The 22,604-nt window shown below is 45.3% G+C and overlaps 1 protein-coding gene across 15 annotated transcripts in view; it reads right to left on the reverse strand.

Moving 5' to 3' along the window:
• TIAM1 (TIAM Rac1 associated GEF 1) overlaps positions 1-22,604 on the reverse strand; it is a 189,340-nt gene that overhangs the window by 80,308 nt on the left and 86,428 nt on the right. For 10 of the 15 annotated variants that reach the window (XM_074902654.1, XM_074902626.1, XM_074902693.1 and 7 more), the window contains 2 exons: positions 8,799-8,977; positions 2,487-3,466 (listed from right to left, as the gene is read on the reverse strand). In XM_074902654.1, coding sequence (XP_074758755.1) covers positions 2,487-3,455 — 969 coding nt within the window. In that variant the 5' untranslated portion in view covers positions 3,456-3,466; positions 8,799-8,977. Of the gene's footprint in view, positions 1-2,486; positions 3,471-8,798; positions 8,978-22,604 lie in introns of those variants that run through there. The other 5 variants (XM_074902643.1, XM_074902673.1, XM_074902683.1 and 2 more) reach the window with 2 other exon arrangements.

Here is a 22,604-nt window from a genome sequence, read left to right on the forward strand (position 1 = left end):
GCACATTAACAGCAAAGCAGTAAGGCCATCAGCTCTACACCTCAGCTTGCACATTCTCATGTAGGGTAACCATTGTGTTCTACCTCACACCAGGAGTGTCAAGTAAAGATGAGGAAAGTGCTGAGATATTGTCGGACTGGGCACTTGTACAGGGACAGCTTGGTAGCTTCCCTCCTCTCACCACATCCAAAGTCACCTAATCAGGTTCGCCAAGGAACCAGTCCTTTTATTTTGTGTGCAAATTTGGACTTCCTTTTCACTCTCTCTCAAACACATAATGATAGTTATTTCCCTAAGCTTGCTGAAGGTAGGCTTGGGCTAACATGACTTCATTACTGACAAGTATCTTATACTTACTGTATGCTGATAGGATTAAAGACTTGGAGGGAATTTTGACCTTTCCAAAGCTTTAATTTTGTTGAATTTATACATGGTAATAATCACTGCTGAGACTCCTTATAGCCACTGTCTCCAAGTTTAGGAGATACATCTAGTGAAACCAGCCCCACGGAGTGATTTCCTTGGGTATGGCTGAGGCCTCCAAAATGCTACGCAAATTTGTGACTTTCGCTAAGTGCCTCAGAGGAATCTTCTTAAAGCCAAGATAGGCACCAAGAAGAAAAACAAATGCTTCACTGTTCATCAGCGACACTGTCCTCTTTTTCTTAAATACATTTGAAAGAGGGCTGGAGGCAGCAGTTGCACCTAACAATCTCCATGAAAGCTGTTACATTCAAGGCTGCCAAATAACATCCCTTTTTTTTTGCTTGTTGTTGTTCTCTTGCTTTTTTCCTGTCCTGCCTTGATGGAGCACCAAAGGGTTTTTGCACTCATGCTGTAAAAATACCTCCAAAAATAAAGAGCTGATTTTGAAGTACAAAGCTGCTGTTGTGGGACGCTGCAGCATCTGTTTTAGCATGTCATTTTTATATTTAGAAGCAGTGTATCTCCACAGATCAAGCACAGCCGGTAAGTCACTCAGCAACACCTTCCCATCAGCTCTCACAAGTCAGCGAGAGCTGACCCGGGGTGGGGGGGAAACATACTCTTCTCACCCTCCAACAGCCTTCTGCACCCCCACACCGCCACTGTGGCACGCTGCATCCTGCCCGACTCACGCTGCCCAGCCTGCTCTCTCTAACACTGGTGTCCTGCCAGCAGCTCAGCCTGGCAGCAGGACGTGAGCCTGACGGCCTCCGACCTTGATGCAACAGTGCTGCTTTTTTCTTTTTCTGGGTCACGCAGTGCAATGCGTGTATGCTGCGTGGCATATGTAGGAGAAACACCATGTAATAATATCAGGTGAGCCGCTGAAGCATGCAATCTGGCACGCGGCTCTGACCTGTGCCATCAGACTGTTGTGTCCCCCAGCCGTGTTTCTGAGCTGGTGCCCACAGCTAGAAAATAGTGCAGGTAAAAAATGCCACAGCCAGCATCTTCCATTAGGCAGCTGGACCACTGCTCTGAGCTGGTCCAGCAAGCCAGATGAATGAACTTACTATTTTAAATGAGTGCAATATGCCCGCAATGTGTATGCCACACACAACTTGTACAGGAGGTCAGGATTTGCAGCTCCTTTTTCCTCCTCTCTAAGAGTAGTCTGACACTTAACTGTAGGCAGAATTGCTACCTGCAGCGCAAGGCAATACTGTGTAACTCGATCAGGCAGAACACAGCCAAGAAATGCAGAGCAAAACACAATATAGACCCAACAGCAGCCATCAAAGCAAAGGTCACAGGACTGGTGTTTGGAGCATGGGACAGGCACCATAATAGAAAAGCTCGTCTTGGCTCTGTGCTGTCTATTAAAGGGATGAAAGGTATGAAGTCCTCTGTGGCTAGGAGAAGCAGCATCTTCGCCATACAACTACATCCCACATCATTTGTCAGTTTACAGCAGGTAAGCGCTGCAGCTTGCAGGACCGGCAGTCTCCTGCGAGGGGACAGCACTGTTTCTAGGTGACGCTTTGCACAGATGTGAATGTCAGCTAATTAGAAGAGTGACATTTCAGCCCAGCAAGTGTTTACGATGGAGGGGAGGGGAAACACTCGCAGTTTCTCCTTTGCTTCCAGCTACGAGAGCTGAGGAGCGCTTGCATGCAGGGAGGGCAGAGGGGAGACACAATCAGTGCATGTGAGCTCCCCAAGTGGACTGATCAGTTTTGGCAGCTACCCTGGAAAAAAAGGCACCGTCAACACCGCAAAACACACAGGAAAATCTTTAGCTGGCAAACGCGGGTTTATCTTTTCCAGAGGCAGTGAAGAGTGGAAAAGGCCCAGAGTTGCAGATAAGGAAAGGAGCAGTGATGGGATCAAGTCAGCTCCAGAGACTGATTAGTTCATCTCTTTCCTGGATACACACCCCTCTCTTGAAAAGGGGTGTTGAAGGAAAACAGGGCCTGGAAGAACCTGGAGTATCTTCATCTACAGACACAGCTTAGTAAATGCCACACACTTCCATCTTACATGGAATAAAAAAGCCTTACCTGAGTAGTTTTTGCTCTTCTGCCTTGCATGCTGTTACTATGGCTAATTTGTGGGTTGGTAGCCCCTTCGGAAAGGCAGTGGGATTTCCTGCAGGGCAGCGTATTGTAATTACTGTAGGAAGGTGCATCCTCAGCAGTAACCGATGACATCTTATGGCTCCCGATATCCAGGATGTCGGACACTAAATTCCGGCAGTACCCTCCAAAGGCATTTCGTGGGCCTCCGTTGATGGTGGCGCTCGGGGTTTTGGGGGAATACAAGTCGCTCATGGAGTTAGCACGCTGGCAGGCAACCAGCGGCTGGGGGCTGCCACTGGCCTCTGTCCCCCGGGTGGCCTCAGCATCCTTCTCCTCAGCCAAGCCCAGGATTTCCTCATTGCTTGTTAAATGCTCCTGGCTGAGGTCAGAAAGCGAAAACTCCAGGCTGTCCTCGCGCCAGATGTCAGCTGATTTGGAGCGCTTCTTCTTGAAGTTGGCCGTCTCCATGAAGTTTGTCCCGTTGGCCGAGTATCGATGTGACCTCCCGTTGCCCTCTGCCAGGAAAGGTGGCTCATCCCCGTAGAGCCTGCTTTCCTCTGAGTCGGGCATGCTCTGGACAGAGGCAGCGGTGAGGACGGTGCTGCTGTCCACGCTGGGGGTGACAGAGGAGTCGGTGTGGTAGGACACGGGTCGCAGGCCCATGTCCACACGGTCCACCCAGATGGGGCTTCCAAAGTCCTCTAGGTTGGTCTCCTGGGCGAAGGGCTCCAGGCCGTTCTCCGCCAGGGACTGGGGGATGCTGGGGGTGCTGCTGGAGCGGGTGCTCACTTCTGAGTTACGGTGGATAATTTTTCCAGAAGAAGCATGTCGTGTCCGGCGAGAGGCTTTATTGGAGAGGCGAAGCGAGCGGGAAGTGTGCTTGCGGCCCAAGCTGGCATGCTTGTCTCCATAGAAGGCGTGCTCCACGCTCTGGCTCTCCGCGTTTCCCATGGTGTCACAGTCTGCAAGGAGAGAGCACAGGGACCGTTAAAGGTGGCAACCAAAAACACAGGCTAGAAGACACACGGATGCCCCAGTACACCCAAAAGAGCTTCTTTTTCTCAAAGAACCTGTCCTGAAACGTACACCACAGCTTTCACTGGGTGTCTCAGGACACGCTTTAACAGCAGCAACTAATCCCACAGAATTAATTACGGGAGCCAGCAACCATACCAGCAAACCTACAAATACATCTCAGTTAAATCAGTACATAGGAAAAAGCCAGATTGCTATGTTGGGGTAAATGAAGAATGTAGAAGAGGGAAGGATTGAACCTTGAAACTTGGTGTGAACTGGAGCTAGTTTACCACCAAAGCGCACTGGCAAGCTCAGCTCTACACAGATTTACTTGACTCTTAGCATTAACTTCACAATTCCAGCCAACACTACAAAAAAATCAGCAGCTATTGTTTGTCTGCATGTAACAAGATGCCAAAAAGCGGACAGATGCTTTTATCTGAGATTTCACTTTTTCTTTTTTTTTTTTTGGCTAGGAACTGCGAATTGAAGCACCAAACAGCAAAGTACAAATTCAACTGTTTGGCAGCAAGCTAATTGTAGGTTTGTTTTCTGGAACAAAAAAACAGTGCAATATTAAGCAGGTACAGAGAGCCCCACAGAAGAAAGACATATTATGAAAAATAAATTAGCACGAGTGACTCAGACTATACAAAAATAACCTTTCCTTCCTACTCACTCTGAAGCAGATAGCTAGATCTAAGCACTTTGATCTAGCAAAGGGAAAACTGAGCTGGGACACAGGGACTGGGTTTCTGTCCCCATCTCTGCACCTAACCTTCTGCATTATTCAGTCGTGCACAGCCCACCGTGAAACAGGTTTCCCATCCAGAAGATGGGAGTGACAATCTGGACTCAGGCTTGGAAAAGACTGTGAGGTCTGGGACCTCACTCAACAAATGTCAGAAATATCTTATCAGTAGTATTTGCTCCTGCTGGCCAGAGAGCAAGAAGAAGAACAAGAAAAGTAAATGTTAAAGTATATAGCCATTCAAAATTAAACAGAAGATCCTGAATTACACACCAGACAATTATATCTAGATAAATAGTCCGTAAATCTTGAACACAAATTCGAAGACAAAACTTCATCATTTTGAGATATTTCTATTAGTCTTGGATGAAAAAAAAAAAAAAAAAAAGCTGACCTGACAGTAAAATAATCTGGAGTTTTTAATTTCTTGGGGCAGTTTCCTTTAACAGGACGCACCAATGGGTATTGAGCCAGATGCTGGGAGAATAAATGTGATCATTTATTTTCCCTCGCTGTCTAAATACACACTATCACTGCTGCACAGAACTGAACTAGCCCTACATAAATTACATAGAAAGTGAGGAATCGTTTGTGCTAAACACAGGCACACCACTTCTGCTGTAGGCTGCCCTGGGCACATACGTTAGAAATTAACTTCTGCAGTGATACTTCTGACCACAGAGAGAGGACTGCTTTTCTCTGCCCTTCTACCCAACTAAGGGGGTCCTGTCTGAGGCTAAAAATCTGTTCAGTGCTGGAGCAGCAGGCACCTTCATAAACATCTGAACATTCCTGTATCTAAAATAAATATAATTGCATGTGAGGCAACCTATACCAGGAAATACCCTACATCTACTGAAATTAATGGCTGTATTCCCATTGACTGTCATGAGACTTGGTTATCATGCATCGTTTAGAAAAATAAATGCGCTGAAGAGAGAGCAGGTTTTAATCTAAATAAATGACAGCATTCTAAATCCCTAGACAGAGTTTATTATTCCTTAAAAGCTACAGTCCTTTGATATGGACCAGACTGAAAAACAAATGTCAGCTAGATTTTGCTTCTAAAACATTTTAAAGCACAAAAACCGTATTTTGTCTTCCACACTGATGTCTAAAACCAGACCTCAACGCTCCCCATCTTGCAAAAGAAACCCTCTCAGGGTAATGCTTTTAGCTGCTTTGATTCTGAGATTCTGGCTAACTATACTTTCATTTGACAGGATTTCCACTGGCTGCAAAGTCCATCAGAGCATGCAGCCATTTATCCTCAGTCTCCAGCCATGCAGCCATTGCTTCAGTACCTATCTAAGGAGAAAGAGCAGTTTTAAAAGTCCTCTTGAAACTCTGAGTGATTAAAGAGTGGCTCTTTACCTCCAGAAACAGAACTGCCGAAGGGCAGGAGCATCCCCTGCACACCACACGGCGAGGCACTCTTGCTGATGAAATCGTCGAGCAGCACAGCTATGGAGACCAGCCCTGTGCCACCACTTCGATGTTGTCTCCATGCACATCAGGCAAAATTTCACCCAGCCAAAAGTAAGAGAACCACAAATGACTTGGCGAGGAAAGGAGCAGCAGCTCACGCTGCATCCTGTAAGGAAGTAACGCCGCTAAAATGCTCTCATGGAAGGAGGAAAGTCTTTTCTCCGCAGACTGCAGGAATGTTTACCGAGTGATTTCACACAATGAGAAGTATCTGCTAGATACTGGCAGTAAGTGTCAGACTTCAAAGAGCTGTCCCTTTCTAATTCTGTGGACTGGCGCTTCAGGTAAGGAGGCATTGCAAATCCCGCAGATGGCTATCCATCCCATGATTAGCCCACTCCTGAACCCAGGAAGAGTCCTTACCCTAATCCCACTGATCTCTCCGGTGTTACGTTGTTGGTTTTCACAAATGCTGCGCAGTGGGTGCATGGGCTGCAGGCAGACATGGTACAGCTGATCCAGCTGCAGCAATACAAGACAGTGCCATCCCTGCGGTTTGTCACCATCCTCTGCCAGAGGGCATCTCCCCTGGGAGATGCAGGACACAATGGGCTTGAGCCCCCCTCAGATGAGGACAGTCAACCCCACTGGGTCAAGCTGAGGGTAACCGTTTGTGGGGTGCCTGAAACCAATGGCTCCCCCTGGAAGGGACCCCCATCCTACCTTCTCACCCCCATTTTTGCCTCCCCTCTGCATTCCTGGCTGAGCATTTCCAGCAGTTACCCTGAACCAATTCAAGTGCTCATGCAGCCAATGCCACTAAAGCAGCAGAAAATAAATCCAGAAAAAAAACAAAGACGACTTCATTAGTGTATTTTTGCTGAGATAGTGAGTTGAACTGGCACATGCCAGCGACAGTGCAAGGGTGCCTGTCTGGGGACACAGCAGGGCAAGGACAGGGCAGCACGGCTGGAAGGAAATGCGGGAGCCAGGGAAGAGGGGACCTCTCACACACCTCACACAGAAGAGTGAGCGGCACCTCTCCTATTTTTTGCCAACAGTGAGCTGTTAGGTCAGCTCAGGCAGATGTGGAAAGGCAGCCCTGAAACACTGAAACAGATGCCGGCATCCTCAGCTAGCAGGAGCGGGTGCTGGGCAGGGGAGGGGAGCCCCAACCTCCCCCTCCCAGCGGCAGTGGCAGACACCCTGGGGCAGAAATGTCTTAAACTGCTCCAGCTACAATTGCCAGATGCTGCCTGTCTACGGCTTAACTGAATTTAGCACACTCGGTGAAAAAAATCTGTATCAAATTAAGAAAATGAGTAATGTTAATGGGAGTTGCACGCAAATGCTGGTAAGACAAAGGCTCCCCTTGTTAGTTCACCCACCAAATCCAAAGGTGACCATTAAAGACCTATCAAGGTACCACCAGGATACAACATAAATCAAGTGTGACACGTCTTGATGCTTTAAACAGGTCTGTCGCTCTCAACCAAGGATTGTGACGTGTCAGAAATCTGTTCTGAATTACTCTCCGAAGGTAGCAGAGATTAGCGCACAGACCATGCACTGCAAGCAGAAAGTTGGAAATTTTTCAGCAGAAAATGTTGATTCATCAAAACCCAAACTTTTCGTGGGAATAGACTGCTTTTGATGAAAGGCTCCTCCGCTCCAAGAGGGAGAGATTTGAAAACTGAAGCAGGGAGGCAGGCACGTCTCCTGGAAGAGGCACCAGCTCAGTGACTCAGTTACTTGCCGAAGACATAGAAGATCGAGATTTTTATCTGCAGCCCAAGTCAGGCAAACGAGGGGTAGCAACCTGTTCCTCCACATCCTCGAGAGATGGCCTGACCAGCAGGCTACCCACTGCTCTGGGAAAAGGCTCTCTCTCCCAGAAGATCTGCTCCTTTCTGGTTTTAAACAGGGAAAAATGTCAGAATTGTAGAAGTCTTCAAGGGGCCAGGAAAGTCATCTTTGAGACAGCTTGCACATCAAGAGACAGTAGAGGGGTGTGAGCTGTTTGGGGTTTTTTTTAAACCAAAATTTAAGACTGATATCAACATTAGGATACCAGCAGGGAGAACACAAATTCTGCAGGAAAACTTTGGAAAAAAACAGTATTCCCCACATCAGCCATCCTAGACAAGCAGACTGACCTCTAGCAAGTTCTTGCTCGATGAATCTTACATTAAATGGTTACATACATATAAGGATGATCATATTCTAGATGACCACCGATGCTGGTCCCCTCAAAGAATAAAATTTTCTTTGAGAACAGTCGTTTTCCTTTCTCTTCCCTTAACCCTGACATTAAATATTTCCTAAAATAATTACAAAACCAAAACACTCATTTCAATTAAACCTAAACTAATAACTCTCAAACATGCAAAGATTTGGGCTGTTAGATTCCAGAAGAAAATCTGAAATATATTAACTTTCCAACCAAATTTGAAGCACCTCGCAAGACAACAGATTGCAAATTTAAAATTAGATTCTAGTGGGAGGCCCTGATGACAAATCTGTATTTTTCTCCTGGAGCAGAGCTTGAAGGCTGTGAGAACCAGAACAATGATTAAATCCACAGCGAGCAATGAGTCTACAGAAATAAACTTTTGCTAAAATCTGCCAGCCAACAACCAAGATTTCTACTGAACTTACAAGAACCACATAGAAAAATGTACAAGACTAATAACCAAGTGTGAACATACACATTTTATTGTAATTAAAATGTGCTTTTTCAAAAGGGCAAAAGAGAGGCTGAAATTCCACAGTAAGCCTTTGAGTTTCTCGGTAATTCCAGCAGCATATTTAATTGTTTTCAAATCAGAACCTTTTAACCAGCCATTTCTTTTTTGTAAGCTGCTCTCGAATATGTTAAAGCATGGGATGGACTCCAAAAAGGCCCTGCAGGCAATTCAAATAAGAGGAGAGGGAGGAAGGGATGTCATCAGTAGCTGCTTGATAGCCATTCAAATGCCTTTGTATTGCTAAATGGGTGTAACCATAAGCCACATGCAGCTTACCCAGTTTTTCCCCTCCCGCAAACCATTATGCAGCACAGAAAACTCCTAAAGAAAAATATATGGACACACATGTACCTTCTGAGGCAGTACTGGTATCCAGCGCAACCTTCCCCAAGAAAGCTGTGGCATTTAGAGGTATAGAATTGCAAATGATACCAAAATGAACAGTTACTGGGACTGCAGAAGCTGTCAGCACCTGCCACTCAGCGACTCCATTACTCTCACGTCAGAGTCTATGACTATATGCCAAAAACCTGGGGAGAAAGAGGGAAGAAAAAAAAAAATCAGACAAAGGGTTAGCAGGAACGGCTATACAGGAGGATGTCTTCTGCCAGGTCCTGTTATCATCAGTTATGTAAGAAACACTGTGCAATACAGCATGTGAATGCTGTGCTTAAATTCAAATGATGAAATCTGATGATGGCAGAATAAATGAAAAACCCAGTCAAGCACCATCAGCCCAAACTACAGAACGTGGAGACTTCCTCTTGCTACCACTCTGTACAATAAAAATCCCCATAGACATGCCCCTTCTGAGGACTGTTTGTCTCAGGCAGGACTAGAAAACTTCAGGTCCAAAAACACACCTGCATCCGAAGACAACCATCAAGAAAGGCACCTTCCAACAACCCAGGGTTTAACTTCCGGCAGCAAGCGGGGACCGAACTGGACAGAGAGCAGGCCCGAAACTGGAAGGCCTCAGAGGAGATCTCTCTGCGCAGACTGTCTAATTTACAAAAAGGGCAGTTATCCAAGCAGGGATTTCATTAACATTTTTCAAAGGCGAATCAGATATGTAGGGCAGAGCATTTACATGCATTTTTGTGCGCTGTGAAAGGATCGTCGGGTTAATTGCATTCACTAAGGCACGAATACAAGAGATCAGTCTGCACTTATTTAGACCCAAGACAAGTCATAAGAATAGTCCTCAAGTTACATACATGCGTGCAATTGTGTGGGTACCAAATCTCAGCCGTTTCTTGGCCTGATACCACTGGCAAGCTACCTTGCAAGTACACCAGCTCAAACTCCAGCCCTGTGAGATACCAAGAATCACAAACTCACCAGAGGGCTGGGTGCACTGCCCAAGCTAGCTCTCAACTCATCCAACTCCCCTTCTTCTAACCAAACACCAGCAGTTAAACATCAGTTCAACACTGCACACAGACTTTTGAGAGCTATAATCTTTTCCAAAAGTCTCAAGGAACAAAATCCTTGGAAGAGATTACTGATGCCCTTCATGTTATTAGAGCTGCTTGGTGGGGAAATTGTGATCCTTACTCTTGGCTGGATTCTCAAAAGAGATGAGAGTCACCGGCTCCTTTCTAAATTAAAAACATTCTTATTTTCTTTCTCTTCCTTCATGTTCCCCTCTCTGCTCCCCACCTCCCCCTCTTCCCCCAAGCTGTTGGTTGAGATCTGAAAAGCAGTTCATGAATTGCTCAGGAGCTGGCAGAAATTAATAAAATGAAGCTCATTTATATTGAAATGGACTCATTACCATGCCAGCTGCCAATAATTTGCAAGACGGGAATCTTGCTGAACAAACAAGGTCCTACAGGCAAGAGGCTTCCCACCTGCATCCACCGCACGATGAGCAACCCTGCGATGTGCATTCCTCACCTCCAAAGAAAAAGGAATTGCAACCATCTTTTTTCAGATCTGCCTGCTGCTGCCCCAGAAAACTTGTCCAAAAGAATTAGAAAAATAGATGCAGCCAAGCATTTTACAAAATTTTCCATCCTGAGGAGTCTTTTGAGGAGTTTGTAACTTGGAAAAATCTGCTCTGGGCTGAAGCAAATTCTGGTCACTTCTGTGAGAAACCAACTACAATGCCACCCACTCTACACACTGCCTGTGCTCCTCCAACAAAGATCATTCTCTCTTGCACTCATTTGCTAAAAAGGTGGGAAGATACAAATTGGATGTTTACAACCAGATACTACATTATTCCAATCCTCACTATACTCCAGTACATTTAAAGGGCTGGCAACATCCTTTGCCATGAACATATGAGTACCATGCATGCACAGCTCCTCTGGAAGAGAAAGATTTATCATTACCCATGGATTCTTTCCTGAAAAGCTTTGTTCCTACTCCTATTTCACAACTTGGAGGGTCTTTCCCAAATGAAACCAAGTCATACTTTTCAAAAAGAACATCAGTTTTTCATACTTCTCTTTGTCTGCTATTAATATACACTGGGACAGTCCTCATCCCCATGCTTTCCGGTTGACCCTGACAGTCCAGGCTCTGCTGCAGCAGAAATTCTGGAGGTCTGCAGTGCTGAAGCAGCCTCAGATAAGGACTCCCCTCCAACAAGGTCCTGGCAAAAGGGGATGCCCATGCTCCTCCATCAGGAGGAAAGACAGAAGCAAACACGAGCTCCGCCCCGTTGCTTGCTTCCCAGCACAGAGTCCTTTCCTGCACTGGGTGCACTTGCTCCTGTGGACGCTTGCTCTGTCCTTGCAGCGTGACCACGAGGGAAGCTGACTGTGCCTTCAGACCACCAGTAACTCACAAATAACTGTTCTCACAGTAGACAGAGAGTTGTAAACATTCACACATGGAACAGTTCATCTCATTAAAAAAGAAACATTAAATAAAGAATTTCAAACTCCTATGCTCAAGACAAAATACTCAGCCTTAGAGCTGACTCCTGCAAACATGCAGGCACACACACACATACACATGTACATCTATGATGCACGTATGCATGCATGTATGCCAACGTCTACATACGTCAATGCAACTCCTCTTGTTCTTTGAAGGTCTGGAAGTAGCACAGCTGTATTTATGTCACAGCCACAAAACAGCGCCTTGAAAAATCAGGCCAAGGAATTCCCACAGGGCTCATCACACAGCAACTTCAGACAATCCAAACTGAGGAAGCTTGCAGCAAACTACCATGAATGGATTAAATGAATGCATAGTAGGGAAGAAGAATATATTAAAAGGAGCACCTTCTTATTCATCGCATCTGCTACCTGTGATTCTAGGTACAGCAAAGGGAGGTTTGACTTTCACATGCTGGGAGCAGTTTGCAATGCCAAGAGATCAGGAAAAAAAAACAGCACACCTGTTTTCTTTTTGCTTGCAGACACTCGACATTAACATTAATGCATGAAAAATATGGAAGCTGTAGCTTTCTAGAAGCCTCCTTTTCCAAGCAGAACCCTTCCTTTCCATCAAGGAAAAATTAGTGTGCATGTATTGTCCAGTGAACATAAAAAGTTGGCTAGAAGGACAACAGCTCTCCTGCAATTCTATTTTTACTTTTTGATTTTATGATGCATCATTTTTGTCAGATTTCCAATGTAACTGCAGATGTGAGATCAGTTGGTCATTAATCAAATCTTCATCCCGCTTTGAGAAGCCCTCAGTAATGCTACAATAAACCATCAAGATGTATATACATGGACAGAAATTAGTAGTCATTTCATACAAAAACTATTTAATATTTATCAGTGGCTCTGGGCTGTATTCCCCACCCACGATTCCAGTTTCACGCCATTGTAACTCCAGTGTTCGATCCTGTCTCCTGAAATGGAGAATCAGGCCCTTTATTTGTAACTGGAGGCAACATTTTGTTAGCCTTTATTACCTCTAGTTAATATGAACTGCTGTCAAAATCAATCTGCCAGATCACCTACCCTGAGAAGGAGGTAACCACTCTGGTATGCTCCAGGGTCCTGGTGCCCTGACAACTCTGGCTCTCCCTATCCCATACCCCTGGGCTGCCCTCCACAAAATGAAACTGCAACCCAGAGGAGATGGATGGATGGATGGATGGATGGATGGATGGATGGATGGATGGATGGATGGAAAGAAGCTACTCTATGCCAGAGCTTTGTCAGAGAGGACTTCTCATGACAGGGCTGGGTACATGCATGGGTTCAGACATATAATCTGGAAATGCTCCAAGCTTCCCTGTTCTCAATGTGGTCCTAAAACTACATACAACACTGAGCTCTGAGACCGACTGCAAAAGCTGGCTGACTTTTAAACCAGTGAAAATAAATGACAACCATACTCCTTTTTGTGTTTTCTTTCTATGACATACAAAATGTCATAGAAACCTCTTGTTTGTGTGAAAAACTAATTTTAAACCAACCACAGCTTATACTACCTGTCAAAGAGAACAGCTGCTCCTGAAACTGGAGTCTGATGACGATGACCATCCAGATAAGGCTGGGGATACCATCTGCTCATCTGCAAGAATTGGCCAGTAGAGCCAGAAGTGCAAAACTTCTTTGCAACTGTTTCACTAACACTCAACCTTCATGTCTGTCATGGTTAGGAGAACAATGCTGGGTGATTACTCCAGATGAAGAGGAAGGGAAAGAAAAATAAATCCACGTTCTCTTAGTGGTGTACTCATAAAGCAAAGATGTGGGAAGCCTTGGTCCTCCAGCTGTAGCATCACACATATGAGAATTTCTAAGGGGCAGAAGAAAAGGGAGGGAGGGAGGGAGGGAGGGAGGGAGGGAGGGAGGGAGGGAGGGAGGGAGGGAGGGAGGGAGGGAGGGAGTCCATTAGGAGACTTACAACCTCCGTATAGCTGACAGTCAACCACTCCCAAACCAGAGCTAAAGAAAACAAAACCAGAAGCATGGCACTAACAAAGCCCACGGGGCCTTGGTAGTAAGTTAATGGAAGAGAAGAGCAGGTAGCCCAAGGGAAAGCCCCCTCTTCAGGGTTTCTATATTTATACAGGGATGTGAATAATTGACACGGTTGCAGGTTGGTTTGGTTTTTAATCATTTTTACAAGTATCTGAACATGTTTTAAGTCTTTCTCTTTCCCTTTCCTTTTATTTTTAATGATGGGAAAATCCCCCTTTCTTCCCTAGGGGAAATCTGCAAGGTTTTACACGTTTACAGAAAAGGGCAAAGCAGGGGAAGGATTCTAATTTCAGATCATCAGACATAAGCAAATCTATGGGAAGCCACAAGGGCAACTCCCTGGAGCCTGTGGGGCAGACAAACAGCAGCTTGTGCGCTGCATCCTGGGAAGCGGAGGGGTTTTATAACCCACTCCAGGGAGCTGCAGCCAGAGCTAAGTCACGAGGGAGCTGCAGGGAAGAAGGAGCCCACTTGGCCTCCATGGAGGACAAGAATCAGAAAGGTAGCTATAAGAACTGCGTGTGCATTTATGTCTTACTTAAAGAAATAAAAATAATGCCCAAAATGCAGCTGAAATAAAAATAAGGTGCAGTTTGTTTATTTACCTTTAGGTTATAAATTATTGTTATTACATTTTACTTGAAAAGGACTTTCTGCTCGTGCCAAATGAGCAGAGAGCTGCTGATACACAATAAGGACAGGATGTGCCAAATGCATTAAAACCAAACTTTATTTAGAAATAACAAGGAAATGTTCAGAACAGGAGACAGAACCCCAAATGGATCCATCAGAGCACTCACTGCTCAGCCGGGGATGGGCAGCTGGAGGAGGGAGAAGTGGTATGGAACACAGCGGACCGTGCACACACAGAAGAACCACCCAGTGCCACAGTCTCTGGCAATGAAAATTGAAACCCTTGGCTTGAGTGACTGGGGACCCACTGAGTCAGGATGTGAAGGATTAAAATGTTGTGGAAAAACATTAAGACCGATAATTAGGGGAGGGGGAATTGGAGAGGAAGCATTTAGTGTATATCCTCATTTAAACATAGAGGTAAGTAATCTGATTTTCAAGCAATGCCAGAGACCTCACACAGATCATTAAGACGGTGCCTGAGATATGCAGACAAGTATCTAATTTTAGATACCCAGACTTAAGAAACAAGGACGGATTCCAGAGATCTACAGAAAAACAGGCAGCAAATTAAACTCAGGCGCACATACTATCAGAGTAGCTTTCGCATTTTGGTCACACTTTCTCTGACAGAGAATGAGGTACCTCACTGAGGTACAAAAGCATTATAAGGCATGCTATATAATTAGTAGAAAGGACATAAAAGTAACAACTTCCGTGAGGAGGCCACAAGGGAAGCATAATAAGGAAAAGTATTGAAGCAGAGGATATCCTTTCAAGTTTATAGCATGCCTTGCAGAAGTTTTGATACCAGCATCTCTCTCTGTGAGCTCCTACTTTTAAATCGGTACCTTGCAAGATTCAGCCTTCACTGAGATTGTTTGCCAGGGCTGGCATACCGGGCCAGGCTGGAGAGGTCAGCAGCTGCAGCACTGCAGAGCAGGGCTCGATTCCTGCCTGGCAGCCTGCCTCCTGTGCATCCTGGGCAAGCCAGGGAGATTCCTCACAACTAGTTTTCCTCTCTGCAAAGCCTGAATATAGTGCTCTCATCCCCTGCAGAAAGACCCGAGATGGCCATATCCCCAATTAAGAAAGGCATTGGCTGACTCCAAGGAGGAAAGCCATGTTTAACCAGCAGAAAGCACATATTAAATATCCCATGCTTCCTGAAAATAAGAAATCTTATTATCTGATGTGTTGGCAACACCATGGGTTGCTCTGGCAGGACAGGGCCAGGTGGAGATGTCCGTGGAACAGGGCAAGGTGGAGATGCTTGAGAAGTTCACCAGGCCAAGAAACAGGACTACCAACAGGACTACCAGCTGCAGCCTGCACTGAGCGCTCCCACCGGGGCTGCCAGAGAGGATGGGAGAAACAAGAAGGAGCCCCAGGTGAAGAGGCAGCCCTGCTTCACAAAACCCAATGCTGGGAATTATAACTGCTGTTTATTCAGAGCCTGGGAGGAGAGGCAAGTGAGCATATGACCAAATGGCTGCTGTTTTCACCTAGTGTGCTGATATCAACTGCAACAGAGCAGGTTTCTCAGCCTGGCATTACCATAGTATAAGCCCTCGCCACTTCTCCAGCACACAGAAAGAAAACATTCATGCAAAACTCGGCTGGTCTGTACCAGCTTGGCACTGTCAAAGTTAAATTAAGGATTCAGATTTTATCTTGCACGTCCTGACAGAACCTGATCACTCAAATGTCGTCGCAGAGATCTATCCACACCACAGTTAAGTTTATCTGGGTTTACCGGTTTTAGTCACAACTCGTACATCACATCTCCTGACACAGCTCCTGCTGATAGCTCTTCCCCGCAGGAGGAACACACTACACCAAAGGCCACACACTGGGTGTTGCTTCTTTAATTAAGAGGGGGCAAACCCCATGAGAGGTGGTAATCCCAAGGGAAGACACCCTCGGGGCTCAGGGGTGAGTCCCCACCCCCAGGAAGAGGAAAGCAGGGAGCACAAAGCCCTGCCACAGAGCTGGGAAAAGGACTGATCAGTACATGTGTTTGAGAGGAAAAGCCAAAGCTACCAGAAGTTGGGCTAAGGTAGCTTCCCGGTGGAAAGCTGAAACCCATCAACTCTAAGCATGGCCTCAAAGTAAAGTGACTGCTTTGCCTTCTTTTTCAGTAAGGGGATGGGGGAGCAAGGCATGTGAATCACCATGTCTGAGGTATCGGAGAAGCAAAATTCAAAGAGTTTAAAATGTGCCAGTCAGCAGGAGGTTTGAATCTGCATCCCAAAACTATGAGAGAAATGCTACATGCAACCACATGGATATGAACAAGAATTTTTACATTAAAAGCTGCGGATCAGGATCCTGCCTGGGACTGGAGAACAAGTGATCCCAGCAACGACATACCCATCTGTATATATACCCATTCTCAATGGCATACAAGGCTGGAGAGCACATCTGAGAGACAGAACAAGGAATGACACAAGAAGAAATGAGAAATTTAATAAAACGCAATATGGATTGTGGCACGCTAGTCTGATTGCTTTCTCCATCCAGATAACCCATTTTCCAGGGGAGGAAAGGGCATGATACCTTTCCAGGAAACTACTGGTTAAGCTGAAGATGACAAAAACTGTCATAGGAATTATGATATGCATAAAAAACTCTGCCAAGAGATTGTGCTGAAAGGAGAATTATCTGGCTCAAGGGACCAGGTTTTTTAATGTTTTCAATGAAAAAAATGTACCAGTGACTTGCACTGATGACACAAAGCTAGAAAAAGTCACAATACGGAAGAGATCTTTTGTCTCATACTGATCTCAGAGCGCCATAAGCTCCCAATGTGATAAAAATGACAGAAAAGCAAATGTAATCAAAAGATGCACCAAGCCAGACCTTCCTAATAGAAACAGGAGTGGATGCTGCCGCAGAAGACATTGACCTCATCTGGAATAACATGAGCAATCCTCGTCATCTGTGGCAAAGGTTAATACAGGCCAGACTACCTTCAAGAAAAGCAAGTCAGACACAATGAAGCATAGAGCTTCACTATGAGAGGCAAAAACAACAGCACTGTCTCATGCGGCAAAACAAGAGGCTGCAAAAGGACATGATTTATGTTCATGGGCAGAAAAGGGTAGGTTAAAAAAATCATAAATTCAAATAGTTGTATCCATAGTAATTTCATCCTGACAAAACAAGTAAGTCAAGATTAAAACAGGCTGTGCCTTTTCCCCTCTCCCCTTTGCAAATGGCCTCAAGTCAGGCAGCAGTCCCTGGTACTGGGCTCAAGCAGAGAGACCTGCCTAAATGCAGGCAGCCCCCAGCATGTGTGTGGGATCTCCCAGGACAAGAGAGACGCACAGGAGGCAGGTGCCCGCCGTTCCAGTGTGACTGATGCTGGCCCCAGGAGCTGCAGGCACAAGCCACTGTGGTCTCTCTCTCTGACACGTTTCAGTGGGCAAGGATTGAAGATTATAGAAGTTTTGCACAACCATTTCTCTTACACAGACTAAGCTTTGCCTCTAGAATAACAAATCTGTAGGCAAATGGGACATAATCATGTAGCAAAGAGGCAGCTTTGTGCACCAAGCAACCCTAGTGGATCCATCTGGCTTGTTCAGGAGATGATTATTGCCCTGGATTTCATGAACTGACCTACCTTGGTGGGGTCCATAGACTGCAGTTGCATCAAGGGAGCGATTTTGTCCTTTCAAAAGATGTGAAACTCAAGCTGGTCTTGAGCAATATGAAAAAAAGTAATGTATTGATGCTGCTGGACTAGTCCTCTATAGTTTGGCAGGCACAGTAGTTGGTTCAAGTTCTCCTCTGGCTTTGCAAACTATGGTCAGTAAAGGTGAAATATTGTTGCTGGCACACATAACCTACCTGTAATTACTACAAAGCCAGCCCTGCCAGATGACCAGCTGTGGGTCTTGTACCTTTGAGCTCCTTGACATCCTCCAGAGCAGACTGCCAAAAAGAGCTTCAGTTTCCTTCTTCTTTTGAAAATGATTCAAAAAGTATGGACAGAGAAGGAGCATGGAGAGATGTTCCAAATCCTAGGTGAGAATTTTCCAGCACCAGGCTCTTATTTTCTCTTAGTGCTTCAATATTTAATTATTATATGAAAAGCATAAGCAACTAATTACAAGACAAACTGAGGACAACTGTTCCAGGAACATCCGATAATGTAGCAAGTCAAGAAAGCCTCCTGTGAAGGTGCCTCCCACAGAAGAGGTGGGAAAATGGGAGATTTTAGGCTCACCAGGAAGAGGACATTCATCTGGACCTCCCCAGTTTTGGAGTGACATCCTCTTGGGTATGGGATGGAAAGCAGCAAGCGAGTGCATGCACATGTGCAGGGGTGAGGGAGAGGAAGCTACTCTTTCTCTATTTTGTTAGTCTCTCTGGAAAATTAAATTTTGAGTTGAAAATACCAAGTGAGTTTAAATCAGATCCGTAGTTGTAGCAATCACTCTGAGCCTTGGATCCTGCTGTGCGCCTGCCTAATCCCACCTGGGAGCTCCAACAACAAAGTATCACTTGCCTGTGGCCCTCGGCAGCTTATAACCCGGGCTCCAGAGTTTCTTAGCTGTACCAAACTCACAAACCACATTTCAGTGAATAAACCATTCACCAGCAAAGAAAAATTGATTGCCTAGCCTGAAGTGAAATGTTAACTGGAAAGTCACCCAGCAGAGCTATTTATTAGAGCACTACAGATGCCACCAGACTGAAGCACAACCAAAGCACTGGTGGAAAACTGCTTACTGTCAGCTCTGGTTCAATGCCTTTTTTATAAAAGAAGGTCACTAATAAAATGTTCTGCCTTAATATTTATAAGAAGAATATTTTTCTTACCTGTAGCAGTTACTGCGTGGTATAGGCACATAAATGAAACATTATACAGTGCTAAAGTATTAAGTGGGATTTTTTTAGGAATTATAAAGTATGCATTAGAAATGCAAACTTCTCATGAAACAATAGCTGTACCTCTTCAAAAATGCCGGGTTGGTGAAATACCAGCCACACCATCAAACGAAGACACAGTAAATCTACACAGCACTTGATATTTTCAGCAGTAGTAAGTGTCATTCCATCATTTCAATGCTTCACATTGGTATATGGCCCAAAATAGTCCTAAAAGAAAATAACCAGTTTCCTCTTTAAATTTAAAGAGTGGTAGATGATTTTAGTAGCTGAGAAAGCTACTGATATTTTCTGTGGCGTCATTCCCAGCCCAAACGAAAATAAAAATTGCAGTAAATGTAGACATGGTGTATTTGCAGACACACTGACCATATTCACCTATGTCCGCATTACAAGTGTATTATTCAGCCCACCTGAGCCCACAACAGTTCCTGAATTCATGTGACGGGCATCTGTCCGACAAATGGAGCAATCTCCAAGCTGCAGGAAAGACCACCCTTTCCCAGTAATTTCCCAGCACTGCTTTTGTCCGAATGCACACAGCCGCCACTGTGTTATCAGATAAAGTAAGTTTTACTCAAATGGGTGTTAAAAATACCAGGGAGCCTGAATTTCAGTCCTCTTGAAAGCCACATTTCCTCCCTCCTGTGCCTTCACACCAGGAGAGGTGATTTTCCTGTGCCTTCCACTCCACCAGCAGCTGTAGCCTCACCGTTATCTCCACACTGATCCTACAGACTTACGGCAGGAGTAACTTAGTTTTTGCAGTGAGTGGATATACCTCAAAGACAAAAGAAGAGACAATTGCCATTTTAAAGGGGAATTTTAAAGAGGGGTCAAGAATCAAAGGACACCTTTACAACTGAGCTAAAGACTCCTTGGTTTTGCAGGACTGCACCAGCCTTTGCACTTCTTTTTGGAAGGCAATATTCCTTGTGCTGGTTCAGAGGTCTTTACTGTTGAAGTTTTCAGACCACTGGTACAGAGTCTGCCCTACAGATGCCCTGGTGATCTCTGGATAATTTGTCATCAGAGACAGTCTTCCCATCTTAAAAGATCAACTTATCACTCAGCATTGATGGGCTGCACAGCCCTTCCAAGTCACTCAAGAGTGAAATCAAAATATTTCAAATGTAATTCCTTCCTCCACTTGTTTACTTGGGTTTTTTCCACCACTTTTCAGAGTCAGCATACCTACATGAAAAGTGGAGGAGGGGGAAAAAAAGCCAATATTTTGCACTTCATCATTTACAGTTTTCAACCAACTCCTACAAAATCTGTCTCAAAAAGTTATCCTCTGTACATTAAAGGAGGAAAGACAGCTCTGTGCAGTGCAGTAATCTAATCACAGTCTCAAAATTGAGGCCAGATCTACGTTACAAATACTTGCCAGCACAGCTACGTCAGTCACAAATTTGATGGAGCGTGACCTCTGATTACGCCTGCAGAGGCCACTGCAATATAGTTACAGGAGCAAAACTGTGACATGACTTATAGTAACACCTTTTTTCCCCAAAGAAAAACAAGTTTAGAATAAGCTCTTCCAGCAAAAGCACTGTTTTGCTGGCGTAAGCGCTAGCCACATGAAGAAGGCTTTGTACCATTGCAAGGAGGCTGTGCTGCTGTACTGCACCAGTGACGTGCTGTTAACACGTATCTGGCCTTGCTGCACCCCACTCCTGCGCCCGCTCTCAGCGATGCGATGCCTTTCTTCATTCCTCCACCAGCCCGGCTGCTCTCAGCTTGCTAGGAGGGGAAAGTCACTCTTTTCTCTATTGGTCCCTGTTGTGCAAAAAATGGGCTGCTCCAAGCAGCCTCTGGTCGTTGCAATACACAGCAACACAAGCACTCTCCTTTTGGCGATACTGCAGCCGCTTGCTTCTTGTCTGCGAGGCTGCCAGCTTCTAGCTGTGCCAAGGGTGGGCAGAAACCTCAGGTCTGTCAGGGGAAGAAAAAGCGTCTCCCTCCACAGTGCTGACACCATCCTTTTCTTCAAAAGGAAGCTGTTGAGCTTATGCATATTGGTCTCACTCAGAACAAGCCTCCACACGAGCCATCCTGCAAGCCTTCTGCCTGCAGAAATAACAGCTCTCTTAAACACCTTGCCCAAAAGGCTTAGTGAAATCAGTGGAAAATTAATTCAGTGGGCTTTGGATCTGGCCCCCGAAGAAGTAATAAGGTTTGAACAGTCACACACAAAACGAAAAAGCTTAGTCCGGCTTCCACCGTTTTTGAATTGCAATGAGAAATTCTTCTTTGCCTCATGCACATAACATTAACACCAAAAATGAAAAGGCAAAAGGGTACTAAGAACAGAAGGAAAAAAAATCTCAGAGAAACAAAATGCTATTTCTCTGACTTTTCTAAAAGCCATTTCCTCAGTGGTAATTTTTAGCACCCTTTTCTTTGGCCCACTCACAAGCCAGGCTGCGCCTGAGCCCCTAAAGCCAGCTCCACTCACCCCTCCCTCAGGGTTTGTCCCACCAGGGTTTGGCTGTGAGGAAGGGTCCTTCTCCTCCTCCTCCCCTTCTCCCTGCTCTGGTCCAGGAGACCTGACAGTGAGGAGGATAAGGAAGTAAAGGCAGTGGCAGGCAACACTGCCACTCTTCCCCGCTACCAACTCCCAGCATGATCCCAGGTAGCAGTCCTGGGGCAGCATATCTCACTTTCCCATTTGAATAAAAAAGGTGTCCTTCAAAGGCAACTTGCAGTAAGCATTCTGAAAACACCCTTGTTAACACCTTACATACAATTTTTTTAAATACCTGAAATTCCCACAGCAGCTATGTTCAGACAGAGTACCCAAAAAGCAACCAAACGCTCTTCTTTCTCTGCAAATAACGTTCATTGCTTTAACCTTTTGAGAGCAAAATGAAGACAACACAGGCTGAAGGAAAATCATCCCTTCTTTCAGCTCATCTCACAGGCTATAGAATCCACTATACTGGCCTGATGACATCTGTAAGGCTGCAATTAGCTACCAGCATTTCTGTAATCTTATGTAGTGTAGCAAGCAGTAAATCCATTGACTGTGACATTTTTGTGGAATTTCTGTTGGTTTGTTTGTTCCACAGGTTTAGCTTTATAAAAACAGAAACCTGACAGGCTTGCTTTGTTCACAGTTTCAGACAGATTCACCAACATTCAGGGTTCATTTCAGGTTTAATTATTCGATTAATAATTAAGTACCCAGGCAGTAAATTCCTTTTAAAGATAATAAAAACATTTGAAGAGTAACAATGTTAAAATCAAGAGTAATGCTCCTCCAAGCATCACCCGAAATCCCACTGCACCAATTAATAATGCGGGACATTGTTTAGCCTGACCACTTATCAGCACAGCAGGTCACAAGGGGGAATTTAAACCAGCCGTGTCTGCAATGGCTTTTAAATGAAACAAATAAACTACTACAGCAGTGGCTGGAAACGTGGTTTGAGATCAGTTTCTACCACCCCCATTCACCAGGAACTCTGTTTTACCCTGAAAAGTCTGAGTGTTTTCAGCAGATGGAGGAACAGGGAAAAGAAGGTGGCTTCTGGCACAGATCTCATTCCCTGGGATGGGGTGATGGGGCAGAAAAAGGGCCCCGTGCACCACCTGCCTGGTAATTTACGGGTCAACAGCAGGCATCGTGATGAGAGGGGGGCACAAGACCCCCAGGATGGGGACAGTGCACCAGTACCACAGGTGGAGGAAAAGAGGCAAACTGCCCCTCAACCACCTC

Source organism: Athene noctua, chromosome 1 (assembly GCF_965140245.1).
Source record: "Athene noctua chromosome 1, bAthNoc1.hap1.1, whole genome shotgun sequence".
Classification (NCBI taxonomy): Eukaryota; Metazoa; Chordata; class Aves; order Strigiformes; family Strigidae; genus Athene; species Athene noctua.